Consider the following 17,404-nt stretch of genomic DNA (forward strand, 5'->3'; position numbering starts at 1 on the left):
GGTTGGCCAACCTCTCTTTCAAAGAAAAATTAGTCATATGTACAGTCATGTCCATATAATATAAAAATCTATTATGCTCTTCTTCCCTTCTAGATTTTCAGTCCTTCTGGGGGACTCTGCTGCCTTGTTCTTTTCATCCTCAGCTACTTACAGAACGTGCACTCCATTGTAGCTACTCAACAAGCATATCTTAAGTGAACCAACATGGGGTGAACTGTGACATTCCTAGTATACTATGTTGCACATCATAGATAATAAATGCTTGCTGCCTTGGATTGAAAGTTGAATAAACCAAAGTGTTTTAAGGATCTCTCCCTCTCCTTCTCCATGGCTCTTTTGTTCTCTCAATGCTCACCACTATCATAGGTACACAGAAACCTTAGATGTACCCAAGACCTCCACTTGGGTTGACACAATCACGAAATCCGAGAGTAGGAACTGCTTTTGTGGTTATTTAATCCAACCATTAACCCAGGAAATCTTTCTGAAAAATTACTTATAATTAGATACTAGCCTCTTTTGGCATTGATTCACCTATTTCCTCCTTAAGGCAGATGATTCTATCACTGAACTACTCAAATACACAGTTGTTTTATAAAAACAAATATGTTCCCTTATATTTTCACCACTGACTTCAATTCTAATATGTAGGAGGGTTAACTATGCTTCTTATCATGACTCTACAGATGCTTGAAGGTTCCCTCTACTGCCCACACTCCCATTGGTGTTTTATTTTTTCCTTATTCATAGTCTTCTCACCCAGGCCTGCCATTTCATTTGGTCCCACTGGGGCTCTGCTTATGTGATGCTCCATCCTTTCCCCAACATCAAACATAACTTGTCCTATGTCCCATTCTCCCCATGACTCTGTTAAGGGGGAAAAGAAGAATTCATCCTAAATTTTATATTGGTTGATAATTACTCCAAAATTACAATTATATATTGAATCTTATTGTGAAAGAAGTGAACTATGGGAGCATTTAAGATTTCTTAATAGGAGAAGTGACAGGGGGGTTGCAGAGGTTGCATAAGGCATCCTTTGAATTTCATCCTATTTTTGTGCTAGAACTTTAAATCTATTTTGAAGAAAACCCAAATTTACTATCGTGATGACATATTTTATTCATTTATCAAATCATTGATTTCCCTGAAAATGTAATTCTTTTCTAAAGATTTTGGTGAAATCTTGTGCTTACCAATTTTAATTGTATCCTAAACACTATAGCATGTAGAAGTTTTACTTTGATTTGTAGAATGAGGCATATATACATTTAGATATTTAAATTTAATCAATGATCATGTATTTTGTGATACCATAGAACAGAGCAAGAACAAATTGTTGTATCAGTGATCTATTAATTCGTATCATTTTTATTCACCAATAAGTAGATACAAATGAATAGCTTATATCCTATAATGTTCAGCCAGTTATGGGATGACAGTATAGGTTATGAATATGATTAGGAAGGCAACCAGACAGTTTTAGGAGGTATAACTGAACCACACATAAACAAAGGAATATTCATGAACCCCCAGTGTTCCCTCTAAATATTATAAGTTGTCAGGAGACAACCATAAGAAGATCACAATACAGGTTGAGCAGTAAACTAAATCTGAGTACATTAATATATACATATATTTTGCTGTGGTCAAGTGATGTTGTAATATAATAAATTTTACAACAAAGTCACTATGACCCATATGTAATGATATGCGTAATCATTACTGAGCTACATGGTAAGCAGGCCCAGATGGAAAGCACTTTATATTAAGGCAGGTTTCAGTATTGGAGTGGGCAGTATGCTGTATTGCTTTTACTTCTGGGGATATCTCCTTCGCCTGGGATGTCAGGAACAGATGGAAATAGACAAAGTCATAATACCATAGTGGCCTCTCACTTCTCTATCCCCCAATTCAGGCAGTCTTCACCTCAGAAATAGTGAAGATTTCTCAGAATGAATGTTTGACACCTCAGTTTCCCCCAACTCCCCACTTTTGTTCCATGGCACCTCCATCTGAAAGTTCATGAACACTTGTTCCAGGAGCAAAAGACAAAGGCCATCTACAAATGGACTCTGAATTCCTATTTCTTTGGAAGCTGGAGAAGGGAGAAGAACTATAGAGCAAGGTAGAGAAAAAGCAAAATAACTAGTGTTTAGATGGAAAAGAAAAAGTGAAGTCTGGAGAAGGGAAAAGGGAAGACCAGTAGGTGGTCTGAAGGATGTACTTTAAGACTAGGAAACTCCAGGCCTGGGTCTGTAATTAGCTTACTATATGTTTATCTCTCTGCCCTTGGCTCTTCTTGGGAATTGTGCTCCTGAAGCTAGGACTCAAAGAGAGCCTGGAAAATGTTGATTAAGGATGGACTGTGGGAGAGAGGTAGGGAGGAAAATAGATACTGCATCCTTGTAAACAACCACTAATTGTACACGTGACTTTAGGAATGTTTTCAAGAAAGCTAACAATAAGAACATTATGTAATGGGACAAGACCCCAATCCGCCACCCCAAATTATCTCTCCTGTCAACATGAAATGCCTGAAATTACTTCAATTTGAGGATAGCTTTTACCATAGCTAGAGATTGAAGATTAAAGGCTATGATGCAAATGAGCTGTAATCGTATCAGAAACATCAGATTTCATCTACTCTGGTAGAAGATTATAGTACCAAAGGACATTGAATCCCTGAAAAAGGGAAATGCAAATAACTAGGAGAAACATTTTATAAACTGATCAATTACAGTTAATTGTCCTCACCCTTAAAACACTTCAAGGACACCATTCTCTCGATTTTCCATCTACAGCTTTGACACTTTCATCTCAGTCTCATTGGTTCTCCCTTACCTCCTTGGCCACCAAACACTGAAATTATCTACAGCCCAATCCTTGAATTTACTGTTTCTTTCCAAACTCATTTCCTTGACGATCTCAACCATTCTTGTGATTTTAAGTAAGATCCATTCGCTAACTACTTTGAAATTATGTCTCTAGTTTGGACTTCTTTCTGAATTCCAAGCTCATACACCCAATTGCCTTCATGACATTCCCACTTGAATATCCAAAAGGAACTTCAAGTTTAATATTTCCATTATGAATTTTTGATTTTCCTTTTAGCCTGCTTATTCTGGGTGTGGAGAAAAGGGAACCCACCTACATTGTTGGTGGGAATGTAAATTGGTGCAGCCACTATGGAAAACAGTATGGAGCTTCCTTAAAAAACTAAAAATAGAGTTACCATATGACCCAGCAATCCCACTCCTGAGCATATATCTGGAGAAAACTCTAATTCAAAAAGGTACTTGCACCCCAATGTTCACAGCAGCACTATTTACAATAACCAAGACATGGAAGCAACCTACATGTCCATCGACAGGTGAATGGATAAAGATATGGTGTATATATACATAGGAATATTACTCAACCATTAAAAAAGAATGAAATAATGCTATTTGCAGCAACATAGATGGACCTAGAGATTGTCATACTAAGTGAAGTAAGTCAGAGAGAGAAAGACAAATACCATATGATATCACTTATATGTAGAATCTAAAATATGATACAAATGATCTTATATACAAACAGAAACAGACTCGCAGACACAGAAAGCAAATTTATGGTTTTCCCAAGGGGAAAGGGGGTAGGGGACAGATAAATTAGGCGTTCAGGATTAGCAGATACAAAGTACTATCTATAAAATAGATAAACAACAACAAGGTCTTACTGTATAGCACAGGGAATGATATTCAATATCCTGCAATAAACCATAATGGAAACGAATATGAAAAAGAATATATATTATCTATGTTTAACTGAATCACTTTGCTTTACACCAGAAACTAACACAACATTGCAAATCAACTATACTTAAGTAAAAAAAATTTCTTTTAAGTCTGCTCTTCCTGAAGTTTTCCCCATCTTCATCTGGAATCATTATTGACTCCTCTATTTTTCTTGTATCCAATCCATAAGCAAATTCTCTTGGCTCTGTCTTCAGAATTTATCCAGATTTTATCACTTCTCACAATTCCCATTGCTATCGCCCAAACTAACCCTTGGTTGGATTGTTGCAATAACCTTCTAACTACTCTCCCTCCTTTCTCCTTTAAACCATATCAGCTTGTCTTACAGAAACCAGGATGAAACTCTTAAACCATATACTCTGTATGTTCAAAATCTTTCAAAGGCTTTCTACATCATTCAGAGTAAAATCCAAGATCTTATAATTACCTACTCTAGGACCTAAAGCACCATTGTCCTCCCTCCCTTGTTCTTTCTGACGTCACCTTCTGTTACTGTCCCCCTCATTCCAGCCACTTGCTGTTCTTAGAACATTCCAGACACATCTCTCCTTTAATGCTGTTATACTTGACTTTCTACCTGGAACACTTTTCCTTCAGATCTTGAAGGGATTACTCCCTTTCTGCTTCAGTTCTTTCCTCAGATTTCACCCATGAGTCTTTTCTGAACACCCTATTTTCTGAAAACTCTCTCTCACAACACTTATCACTTTTAAAAACTCTATGTAAATTGTTTATTTAATAGACTTATTAATAGGCTTGATGTCTATGTCCCCTAACTAGAATATAAGATAAATGAGAGTAGGAATTTTAGTCAGGGATGAATCCTCAGCTCCTGGAATAGTGCCTGACACACAGTAGACCTTCATAAACATTATTTGAATGGAGGAATGTGCATATTTAAAAAGTCTGTAGAGAAAGTGACTAAAATATTAAAGGTGCTTCATTCTGGAGAGTGAGATTACAGATTAATTCCACATTCTATTATGTATTTTTCTGAATTTTCCAAACATTCTACATTGACTATATATTACTTTTTTAACCTAGAAAAAAAAGACCTTTACAATGTAAAATAATTATATATTTCAACTGAGACTGGAAACATAGAAATGCTTTAGCATATAGTTTATTTAAGAGACTCAAGGTTTTATCCCAGAAACTGTCACTGGGTGATTTTGGGGAAATCACAAGTGGCTCATTATTCTTTAAAGTAAAATACACTGGTTGGATTAGATTTTAGGGCCCCTTGAGCTTTAAAATGTATATTTATTCTGTGTAATACTATATTCTCTGGCTACTGAGACAATTCCAATTTAAAAATAAAATTCACCTTTAATCCTCATTCCTCAAAATATTTTGATGTTTGGAATACATGTAATTTCATTACTATATTTTATTTATACAGTACCTTTCTTTAAGAAAAATCCACAGATACTATTCAAGTGGCATACTTACATTCCAGGTGAATGGACTGAGTTTTAGAATAACTTGATAAAATCTACAAGAGCTGTCATAATAGGGTTGAGACAAATCTCAGGTCCTATATTAGTTAAATGAACCTTCTTATTATTCACATTACTGTTGCTTTGGAGCTCTGGAGAATAATTACTAATGCCATAGTTTACATAGTTAAGTAATTTCTTGGAGAAAGAGTATGAAAATATCTGCACAATCTTTAAATATATGACAGTAACTTAGTGAAATGGGTAAGAGCGCTGGCTCTGGACTCAGACTACCTTACCAACTGTGAAATCTACCACAAATTACTCCACATTCCTTAGCTTCAGTATCTTCCTCTCTAAAATGAGGATAATAATAGTTCTAATTCACAAGGTTTTTATAAGAAACAAATTAATTGAAATATTAACTATAAGATGCTTAGCATATTGTGTGCCGTAAAGTGGTATTATTATTTTTTAGTCTTTACTGCTTTATTCAGAGTTAGAAATACATTTTAAGAACAGTTAGTTGTATAGTATATTACACTGTGAGGTTAAAATTAATGTTGGAAATTTTGAGTGTCTTATTATTTAGCATTCAAAAATGTACAATATTTTAAAATATTAGGTCATCTTAAACTAGTATGTTTTTCTTACGTTGCTCAAAAACTAAAAAATACTATATATATGTAAATATTGATGCAGTGTTGTAATTGTATCATTCTAGGGCTACTTATGTCCAAATGAATTTATTGCTACTCAAGGTCCATTACCAGGAACAGTTGGGGATTTTTGGAGAATGGTGTGGGAAACCAGAGCAAAAACATTAGTAATGCTAACACAGTGTTTTGAAAAAGGGCGGGTAAGTTATTTGAAAATCTTTTCACAAAACTTTTACAATTGTGTTAGTATATGTGTGACAATTTTAGCTAATACTTTGAGTCATCAATGACTTGGACATCTATAAAGCAGTTTTATCTTAGCAGCGATAACTGTGATACTTTATACACACACACACACACACACACACGTATCTATATAAAACAATGGTTCTTATGACTGGTGATTCTTCTCTGAATACAGATCAGATGCCATCAGTATTGGCCAGAGGACAACAAACCAGTTACTGTCTTCGGAGATATAGTGATTACAAAGCTAATGGAGGATGTTCAAATAGATTGGACCATCAGAGATCTGAAAATTGAAAGGGTAAAAAAAAGGAGGGGAAGTCGAACATGATGTAAAATATGAATGTTCTAAATGTCTAAAGTAAAATTAATTTCTAGACATATTGCTTGATACCTGTATATTCAATAATGCTTTTCTATTATTTTCAAAATAGAAGTTTTGAATTGGCACCTGCCTTCAATATCTACGTCACTGTGTTTAATTCCAAATTATATACTTAAAGTTCATATTAACCAGTTAATATCAAATTCTTAGGTAGACAGGGGAAGAAAAAGGAGGAAACAACTAGATCACTAAGTTTATCTTATTTTATAAAGAAACTGTAATATCTGATTTAAAACAGGAATTTCCCAAATCACTTGTCTCTGTCTACATCCTAAAATTGGATTTTCTATTTAATCCAGAACCAATACAGAAGCGATAGCATAGGATCCCACTTATATAATGTAAAGGCCTATACAGAAAATGATATAAGGATCTTTATACTTTCTGACATTATCAGATACCCTATACCTGTGTTGTGATTAATTTGTGAGTGTGTTTAAGTTGTTAGGTCACAATTGTTCAAAATCTACTACTCTGGTGTTACAAAATGTTACACCATATTTGAATTTAAATACCCTACCTTATCATCTGCTTGCAAGCTGCCTCATTGTTTGCATTCATACAGAAAGGCAATTTTCTTTATTGTAGCAATAGTAGAAGGCTTCTCTTATAGGAAATCATGAAAACACAGTTTCTTCTGTTTGGTAAATTGTCATTTTAAAAGATCACCTTGAAAACCTGGGAAGTCAGCTGTCTTATCATGTTTCTTTAATGTCATTTTGTCTAGCATGGGGATTGCATGACCATTAGACAATGTAACTTTACTGCTTGGCCTGAGCATGGGGTTCCTGAAAACAGTGCCCCTCTAGTTCACTTTGTGAAGTTGGTTCGAGCAAGCAGAGCACATGACACCACACCTATGGTTGTTCACTGCAGGTAAGAAAGAGAGATTTTTAAAACCTCTGAACACTAGAAACACTAGAAATGGTACTGAAACTCAGTGTGACCTTTTTATTATCACGACACCATTGATTTTCTCTCAGAATGTTAATATAGATTCAATCCAGCTTTTAGTTTTCAGATATTTTACTGGTTATAACAAATCAAGATGTAGTTTTATAAAAGGTTAGATGGCAGAGATAAAATGAGTAATGACTATGTCTAAAAGCAAGGGAAAATATATATCCTGGTACAGGAATTTTCCTGAAATCTTGACTGGATTGTACCTCTCGAAGGCCTTCAAATTAAAAACAAAAAAGTTGTAGCCCATTTTTGATGTGGCTACACATCAAATAGATGAGTGTGGGTATGTAGGATTTTTTGATTTTTACGAATAAACATCTGATCCTTCATTATTTCAATTGATATTAGTCTAATATACTAATTTAAACTTTTTTGTAAAAGCAAATTTCTAGATTTGACTTACAAAGAATAAAGAAAATGAACTTTAAAGTAAAGATCAAATTAAGTGACCAACCCAAGCATGATTCAAAATTTTTACAAACTATTCAAATATCTTTCTTTGACCTAGTTTTTTGAACATGATAAATAGAATGTGACTATAAATTAAGATTTTTCCCCTCTTTATTGTCACTGGTATTTTATACCAATGAAATACCAATACTCCCCGCAAAAAGAAATAAAACTCACAGTTGTTTAGAATTCAGAGTTCTGGACATATTGATATGATTTATGATTTCTAACATTATATATCTAAATCAATCTCAACATGAGTTTATTCAACAGTTGTAGTTTGTAAATTAAAGAAAAAGTGGGTGATAATATACTGTTTTATGATTCCACTTATGAGATACCTACAAGAGGTAAATTCATAGAGACAAGAAACTGGAATTGTGGTTACTAGGGACTTGGGAGAGAGAGAAATAGAGAGTTACTGTTTAATGGGTACATAGCTTCTGTTTGGGATGATGAAAATATTCTGGAAACAGATAGTGGTGATGGCTGCACAAGATGGTGAATGTGTTGAATGCCACTGAATTGTGCACTTAAATATGGTTAAAATGGTAAATTTTATGTTATGTATCTTTTGCTACAATAAAAAATTTAAGTAACAATATCTTTTAACCCATTAATAATTATTAATTATAATAATTCCAAAAATTAATTGGTGGATAATTATTCTAATGGGAATATACTATAATTAATGTGGTTAAATATGTAAGAAAATATTAATCCATCCAATTTTTAAACTTTTCTTTTTAGAGGAAAAAACTCAACATGTAATTTAATCGAGTCTACATTTTCCAGGCATATTTTAGATTTTTTAAATTGTAAGAGTAATACACAAATGCTTGCTCATTATGAGATATCTTTTTTACATTTAAAAAGCACACAGAATGAAAAGTAAAAGCCTCATTCTTACCCTCCCAATTCCATATCCCATCCAAACACATAAAATTTTTAACAGATCAGTATAGAGTATAAATAGAATAACAGTTTGCTTATAAAGTCAGTGATTGATTTTAAACTGGCATCAGTGATGATTAAAATGGATAGTAAGCTTCCTTCGGCTTCCCCATATTTTACATATACACTGCCCCTGGATTAAAATAGTGGATTTAAAAATCCATTAAAAAAGAAAAGTACAGGGCCTCCCTGGTGGCGCAGTGGTTGAGAGTCCGCCTGCCGATGCAGGGGATACAGGTTCGTGCCCCGGTCCGGGAGGATCCCATATGCCGCGGAGCGGCTGGGCCCGTGAGCCATGGCCGCTGAGCCTGCACATCCGGAGCCTGTACTCCGCAACGGGAGAGGCCACAACAGTGAGAGGCCCGCATACTGCAAAAAAAAAAAAAAAAAAAAAAAGAAAAGTACAATCTCTCTTGTAGCCTCAAAAAGAGTAGTCTCCTCCTTTGTGATTTAAATAGATAAAAGAGACCAGAGAAAAAGTATGCTCATATTAATAATCATTTTTAAATATCATTTTAAAACTGTCTACTAAATGATTATCTCCAACCCCAACTTCTCACCTCAACTTTAGACTTATACATTTAACTTCCAGTTTAACCACAACATTCTGACAATTTGATGTGTCCAAAACAGAACACTTAGATCGGTCTCCAAACTCACTCCTTCTCATCCCCATCTTGGTAAACAGCAGTCCACTCCGCTTTGTCCAGAAACCCTAGACTCATCCTCAACTCTCTGCTTCCTCTCACATTCCACATCCAACCCAACAGCAAACACTCTGATCCCTGCCCCCCATCACCTCTTCACACACTCTCCCCACTCTGGTCTCCTTGCTTTTCTTTGAACATACAGAACACTCTCCCACTCAGATCTGTTCTCTTCCTGTGCCCTCAGGCCGTAATGTTCCTCTCCCAGGTACCCACGTGGTGCACTCCCTAACCCTACTCAAGTTTCTTTTCAAATATCACATTGTCAGAGAACCTTTCTCTAATGACCCTGTCCTACCCTATCACCTTTTATCTCCTTAACCTAATTTATCTTTCTCCATAGCACTTATTGCGGCTGGGTATATCCTATGCATGTTTCTTTGTTGTGTGGACTACCATTCTCCGTCCTCTAGAATATAAGCTCCATAAGTTCAGGGACTTGGTATTGTTCACTGCTGTACCCCAGATGCCTAGGACAGTGTCTGACACTCAAAATATATTGAATGATGTAATGACTGATTACTCTGTGCGGGCATATATGTGTATGTGTTACAGTGATCAGATTTATGTTGTAATGCTATTTCTTAGGTTGAATCATAGGTATTGTCGACATTAGAATATTTTTTACCTACAGAGATGGCAGTTTCGTGATGTTCAAAATGACATTTAAGATTAGGTGAACTTTCAAATGTTTTTTCTTTTTTTCCAGATTTACTTCCTATATTAACCATTTAAGTACCTAGGAGTCTTGTCTTTCTAATTGGAATTTCTGAAAAAATCCTGTCAGGTTTATCAATTAACAGTTTATATGGAGCACATACCTGTCCTTCAGTATTAAACTAATTTCTTAAAAGGAAATAGCTTTCCAATTTTATTATCTATAGGAAGGAAAAGAAAATTCTAGGGAAGGTGAAAAGAACACATGAGAATCTATCAATGTGATGCAGAGGAAGTACTATATGGGCTAAATATTACAGTTGACATTTTTCATGTTTAACATTCCTATTGGTAACCAAAAATATATTCAATAAAAAGTTTCTGGGGTTAAGAATTTTCAATGATTTTTTAAAATATTCCCCATACTTCTCCAACTACAACCCTTAAAATATTATGAAAGAAGAGGGAAAGTTCAACTGTTTAAAAAAAAAAACTCAAATATTTGACAGAGTATTAATGATAATCATCTTGCTCTGTCTAAACAGTCTTGGGAACAATATAAATCCAAAGAAACTCCAAAGAAAATCTACCTTCAATAAGAAAAGAAACTATTTATAATTTATTGCTATCATAGTTTATTTCCTTCATTACAATCAACATAAACAGCCTTTTTGCTGAATAATTTGCATGTAATTTCACTCTTCCTGCAGTGCTGGAGTTGGAAGAACTGGAGTTTTTATTGCTCTGGACCACTTAACACAGCATATAAATGATCATGATTTTGTGGATATATATGGATTAGTAGCTGAACTGAGAAGTGAAAGAATGTGCATGGTACAAAACCTGGTAAGATATCTAAAACTTCAAGCAGTTATCAGCTCTAGAATTTCTGCCTGGAAGGATCTTAGTGGCAGTGATCTGGTTAGACATGGACTTGAACTATATTAGCAAAGCAGACATTCTCTTTTCCTACATTATAAACCTCTGGGTGGGGGCAGGGTCTTGGGGACGGCAGCTGATGGGGATTATAGGAGAACTGAAATCCACATGCCCCAGTTATCCGTCAGCACTGTTACTGACTACCCATCCTACCCTGTTTATACTGATAGGCATAGAGAAAATAATTCATAAAATGGATTTGTCTTTAGTCTTTGGGAAACTTAGAAAATGAATCAAATTAATTTCTTTTGTAAACATGCTAGAAGTTGTATTTGGGAAAAGTTTATTAACTGTTACAGGTTTCTATGTATTTCACTTGTCCGTATTTATCCCTTTTATTAGAAGTACTAATAATGTTTGTTATAGCATGTCATCAACTAACTGGGGGTTGTTTGTTTTGTTGTTTTGGTTTGGACGTAAAAATATTTTCAAAATATAGATTTTTGTCATTAAAAAATCATACGGTAGGGGGCTTCCCTGGTGGCGCAGTGGTTGAGAGTCCACCTGCCGATGCAGGGGACACGGGTTCGTGCCCCGGTCCGGGAAGATCCCACATGCCGCGGAGTGGCTGGGCCCATAAGCCATGGCCGCTGAGCCTGTGCGTCCGGAGCCTGTGCTCCGCAACGGGAGAGGCCACAGCAGTGAGAGGCCCACGTACCGCAAAAAAAAAAAAAAAAAAAAAAAAATCATACAGTATAATGGTAATGAAACTAAAAACCCTGTTGAGTGTCTAGTAGGTTCCAAGTATTATACTAGATCCTTTACATGTATTATCTTATTTAATTCTTTATTTGTAAGGCCGGGCCAATGAAACTAATCAACAGACTAGGTATTATGGTCTCTGCTTTACAAATAGGGAAGCAGATGTTCAAGAATTTAGTGATATTCAAAGGTCAGAGCTAAAATTCAAACCCAAGTCTGTCTAACTATAATACATAGGATGTTCCTGTCATATCTTTGGATTGATATTTTTATGCTACAGAGAGATTTTTCTCACAGTAAATATACAGATCTTCTATAAGGGTATTTTCCAGGGTACCTACTAGAAAACACAAGTGGCTTTACAGTCATTAAAGGTGTGAGAAAACAGGCTTTTTGCTAAAATAAGTTTGAGAAAGAACTTCTTAGACTTACAGTCTCTATGCTAATGTGCATTGACAATTATAAATACAGAGCCCTGGGCTTCCCTGGTGGCGCAGTGGTTGAGAGTCCGCCTGCCGATGTAGGGGACACGGGTTCGTGCCCCGGTCTGGGAAGATCCCACATGCCGCGGAGCGGCTGGGCCCGTGAGCCATGGCTGCTGAACCTGCACGTCCGGAGCCTGTGCTTCGCAACGGGAGAGGCCACAACAATGAGAGGCCCACATACCGCAAAAATAAATAAATAAATAAATAAATAAATAAATAAATACAGAGCCCTTGTGGACATTTCCCAGACTTATATGACTGTGAAATCCTTGAACACTTTTTGACCCCAAAACCTATAATTCCATGATGTCATGGAACATTAATGTTCTTAGGAAGATGCTGCTCTAGACCAGAGACATCCAAACTTTTAGGAATACACATCCCTTTCAGGAGAAATGTTTGAGCATTCAACTCCAATACATATATATTTATTCTTAAAATGTAGATTGTGCAATTATGTAAATTATAAAGCATACACAAGAAGTTGAAAAACATGAGATAAAGGTCAAATAAGCAATTTTGACAACCTTGCTAATACTGGTGGCTTCATATTATATAAGGTATTTTCAAAAGATAAATACTTAGCAGAAAATAATTGTTTCAATAGTGGTTTTAAATACATATTTTAAATTCTTTGTTTTTTAAAAAGTGATCTAGCTTTTTGTCAGATCTGATTACATTGTTGTTGCTTTCACCTCACAGCATGGCTATAAGACGGTTATTCTAGGAGCATGAAAAATGTCAGTGCTGCCATTTTATTGTCATTCATTGGTGCTTGCCTGACAGATATTATCTTTAATCCACAGTCTCTTTGTAGGAATCTTTTTAAGCTTCAATTATGTGATGGCTAGGTAAAACTAGGTACTGGAATCCATGTGCATTCCCTTATATGCTGGAAGGGAGCACATGAGTGAAGTATCACTCTTCCCTTAGGAAACTTCAGAAATGGACTCTGACTTGTGCCCAGGCTTGGCTTCATGGGTATGCAGCCTACGCAGTCTCACGGGTCCCCATGCTCAAAAGGGCCTTGCACTTGATTTAATGTTTGCTGACACTGTTTTGAAAATCTTTAATAATTTTTGAGGAAGGAAACTCGTATTTTCATTTTGTAGTGGGCCCCACCAATTATGTAGCTGGTTGTTATCCAAAGATCTTTTAAGGGCTTCAATATCAATACGACCATTAATGATTATTAAAACCAAATTCTTTCTTATTTTTAGTTGAGAATAAGAATAGCTAGCTAGCATTTTCCTCCCATGTCCCTGGGTGTACACATATGCACTGGTGATCAATGTTCTTGGCATTGATCGAGATTGGTTGTCTCTCTAGGATAGGTTTAGAGGGTGCAAATGATTGGGATATTTCCTTGTAGAGACTAGATTCGGTCTTCAAATTATAGAAGTCAAATTTTGTCATGCTCTACAATTTTGTGGAACCAAACTTTGTAAAGAGTGTGTTCAAGCATGCCTGTGAATAATTTCACACAATTTAGTATTCAGTATATGCTATAAACTTTATATATTATGCTGGAATAACCAGCCAGAGGAAAATGTTGCAGGTTGGGTAGGGGAATGAAAAGAGCCTGAATTTCGGTGTCAGAGAATTGAGTTCAGATTCAAGCCCTGCTAATTGCTGGCTTTGTGACTTTGTTTAATTAACCTCTCTGAGTTATTTCTCTTTTGTAAAATAGCTGTGTTACACTGTTCACAAGTTTATTGTGAGTATTAAATAAGAGAAAGTATCTAAAGCACCAGCATGCAGTAAAGGTCTGACAACATAGTTGTGCCGATTGCTTTTTAAGATAAAAAGGTGGCAGTTCGTTAAAATCCTGATAAAACACTTACTGAATCAAAAGGTAGAAGTCATGAGTATTAGTTGGCATGTTTGAAGTAAGTACATCTTCATTGATATTCAAGAAAAGTATAGGTAGCCCTTCCATAAGAGGTTATAAAATTAAGATACACCCATGTTTACTAAATAATTAGCCTCCATTTTGTAAACGATATAAATCACAATTCTCAGATCCTCGCTTAAAATGTGGCACTCCAAAACTCTCTTTCACCGGACTTTGTTCCCAGAAGCTATGCTCTTTACTTTCTTTTCTCTGTGATGAAAAAAGGGAAAATGACCACACCTTGGCTCCAGTCCTTATAAACCAGCATTGCCTTGCACAAGAGTGGTTCTTAGTTTCTTCTCTTGCACTTGGGAATGATTCCAATTTCTGTGAAGAATGCTGTCTCAGCACATACTACAGTAGCCATGGCCAGGGGTGGGGAGGTGGGAAGCTCAGCAATATATCGCCACTAAAAGACACCAGAGGGCCCAGACCCTGGAGGGAACCTAAAGTTCTTTCACTGCCTACCAAAACACAGTTCAGAGCAGCCCCAGGAGATGTGAAAGAGCTTTCTGAGAGAATACTCTGCAGTGAGATAATATCCTGAGATACTATTCCTGCCTCAAAAAAGGATTCATCTGGATGAGTCCCTTTCCTGCTCTGGTTCTCTTGAAAATTGACTGATGTAAACTCCTGAGGTAGAAGAAAAAAGAATAATATATTTTTGGAGCCTAGTTTTTTGCCAGCAACATGTAATATATAGCTGGCCTTAAATCTCACAACATAGCTTTTCTGATCCCCCAGATGAGGAAACTGAACATCAGAAAAGTTTAATTCTTAAGGTAACAGGACTATCCAGGGTAGAAACTGGAACTGAACTCCTCACTGCCTCTTTGGCAATAACACACCACGGCAGAGGGATCTTGGAACATGTAGCACCCCCTGTGGAGCTCAGCCTGCCCCGCTGGCAGAGTTTCCACCCAGCATTCTTTCCAGTGGAGAGAGATGAGATTGGGACAGTCAGAAGCTTCACATATCAAATGTGACTTCAAATTCAAATGTGTGTTTTTTTTTTAAATACCAGAACTCATAAATTTAAATGACTGTTGTTTTCAAAGAAATTATACCATGTCAATATATTTCTGTCAATAATGTTATTCACTGTGCAGTGTATATTTTAAAATACTCATTTGGAATTACCCTGAGAAGAAATTTAACAGCAATTTCAATAGAATGTGTATTACCTTATAACAATCCTTCATTTCTTACCAAAACTGAATTATCCACCTCACACACTTGATCCCTAATGACTTCTGAATGTTCTCCAAATCAAGTGTGTCCTGACATGGTAAAGATCGGCTCACTGTGAGAATTAAATGAGGCTAAGTCAACAAACATTCATTACGCAACTACCACATTCCAGGCACTATTACACACAATGGGAATAGAGCAGTGAATATGAGAGTTCTGTCCTCATAGAGCCGACAGAGATGAGATGTGTGTGGAAACCTTTTGTAATCCACGAAGAAACAGGTATTCCTAATAATGACCAACAATCTCTAGAGACAGTTTCAATAGTGAAGTTCCAAAAAGGGTTTGAGGTGTAGTAGCAATAGATATGAATATAATTTCTTAAGATGGTCACTTTAGAGGACATTCTATTTAAATCAGTTGTCAGTATGTGTGTCTGTGTGTGTGTGTGTGAATCTTAAACATTTGGTTATATTCCTTTAACTTCAGGTACCTTCCCTACGTAAAAATGAGGGTGCTTTCCTATGACTGTAACCTTAACTACCTTTAGGAAAGTGCAAACCCAGAAATGCTAACAGGTTATTGAATTATATTGAATACACTTAAAGAACCCAGAAGGTATTGAATTTAATCCGAATTTTAGATGAAATGTTAGGAGTCCTGCCTTATATTTACAAATAGAGACCAGATCCTTGACATTAAGTAGGCCAAATGTTGGGTAATTAACAGAATTGTTAAACATTTTAAATGTGCTGATGGTGTGTAGATATGCTCAGTCACAGCTTTTGAAAGTAAATTTAGTATCTGCATTCCAACAGCCATTCTAACAAGAAAAATATTTATAAGAAAAATTACTCAATTATGCCTAACAGGAAAAAGGAAACTTATAAACAAATTTAAATAATATAATTTGCTACTTTTTAAAATTACAGAAAGAACATATGAACACTTAGTATTTAATGATAAGTATTTAAAAAAAACTGGAAACTACAAAAAGCCACAGGAATTTAGCAAACCTTATGTTTGAAATGATAAAAAATCATTTATATTCATGGTAAATTCTGTGCCTCTAACTTAGCTATTTAACATTTGTTGAATTCAATATTACTTTTCACTGTAAAAGTATAGCCCCCCCCCATAAGAAAATCCCTACCCCGTCCATTTATTTAACCATCCTTTCTTTGGTGTCTAGGCACAGTATATCTTTTTACATCAGTGCGTTCTGGATCTCTTATCAAGTAAAGGAAGTAATCAGCCCATCTGTTTTGTTAACTATTCAGCACTTCAAAAGATGGACTCTTTGGACACCATGGAAGGTAAACAGAGGCAATGTATATCAGTTTACTACTAGTTTACCACCTATAGCAGGAGCATTAATTTAATAATAACCGTATGTTGAAAATGTTTTAGAAGCTTGGCTAGCACACATATCAATTTTTTAATTTCTCTCTAATCCAAGTTAGGATAATAGCCTTTCCAGGTACACATTATTTTTGTCATGAAACATTTAAATCTTTTGAACTGTTAACATCAATTCTCTCTTGTGACATGTTACTTTATGTTATAGGTGATGTTGAGCTTGAATGGGAAGAAACCACCATGTAAATATTCAGACCAAAGATTACAACTGGAAGATATTTTCAAATCCCAGGGGCCAAAATACCCCCTTACTCTTCTGAATTGAAATGTGCAACCTTAAATAAATCTCTATGCTTCCCTTACTGTGCCTTACTAAATGGATTGACATTTTATGAATAGTTCTAGGAAATAGCTAATTCAGGATAGTTATCTGTTTTGTACAGAATAAATATTATACATGTAAAATGTTTAAGAAGAGATATCCCAGAGATTTTTTGAAGCCTTCTGTATTTTGGGAATGAGCCAAATATAAAATTATTATTATATTTACGTTAATGTTTCAATGTGAATTTTC

At 35.5% G+C, this 17,404-nt stretch overlaps 1 protein-coding gene across 1 annotated transcript in view; it reads left to right on the forward strand.

Moving 5' to 3' along the window:
- Window positions 1-17,179, forward strand: part of PTPRQ (protein tyrosine phosphatase receptor type Q) — a gene marked incomplete at its 5' end in the record, with an annotated part of 200,301 nt that extends 183,122 nt beyond the window's left edge. The window contains 6 exons of the mRNA XM_082636662.1: window positions 5,964-6,098; window positions 6,320-6,445; window positions 7,257-7,405; window positions 10,971-11,106; window positions 16,664-16,787; window positions 17,039-17,179. Of these exons, the coding sequence (XP_082492788.1) occupies window positions 5,964-6,098; window positions 6,320-6,445; window positions 7,257-7,405; window positions 10,971-11,106; window positions 16,664-16,787; window positions 17,039-17,076 (708 nt within the window). The 3' untranslated portion in view covers window positions 17,077-17,179. The remainder of the gene's footprint in view (window positions 1-5,963; window positions 6,099-6,319; window positions 6,446-7,256; window positions 7,406-10,970; window positions 11,107-16,663; window positions 16,788-17,038) is intronic.
- Window positions 17,180-17,404: the final 225 nt, after the last annotated feature.

This window comes from Mesoplodon mirus (assembly GCF_964341445.2).
Source record: "Mesoplodon mirus genome assembly, chromosome: 11".
NCBI classification, from domain to species: domain Eukaryota; kingdom Metazoa; phylum Chordata; class Mammalia; order Artiodactyla; family Ziphiidae; genus Mesoplodon; species Mesoplodon mirus.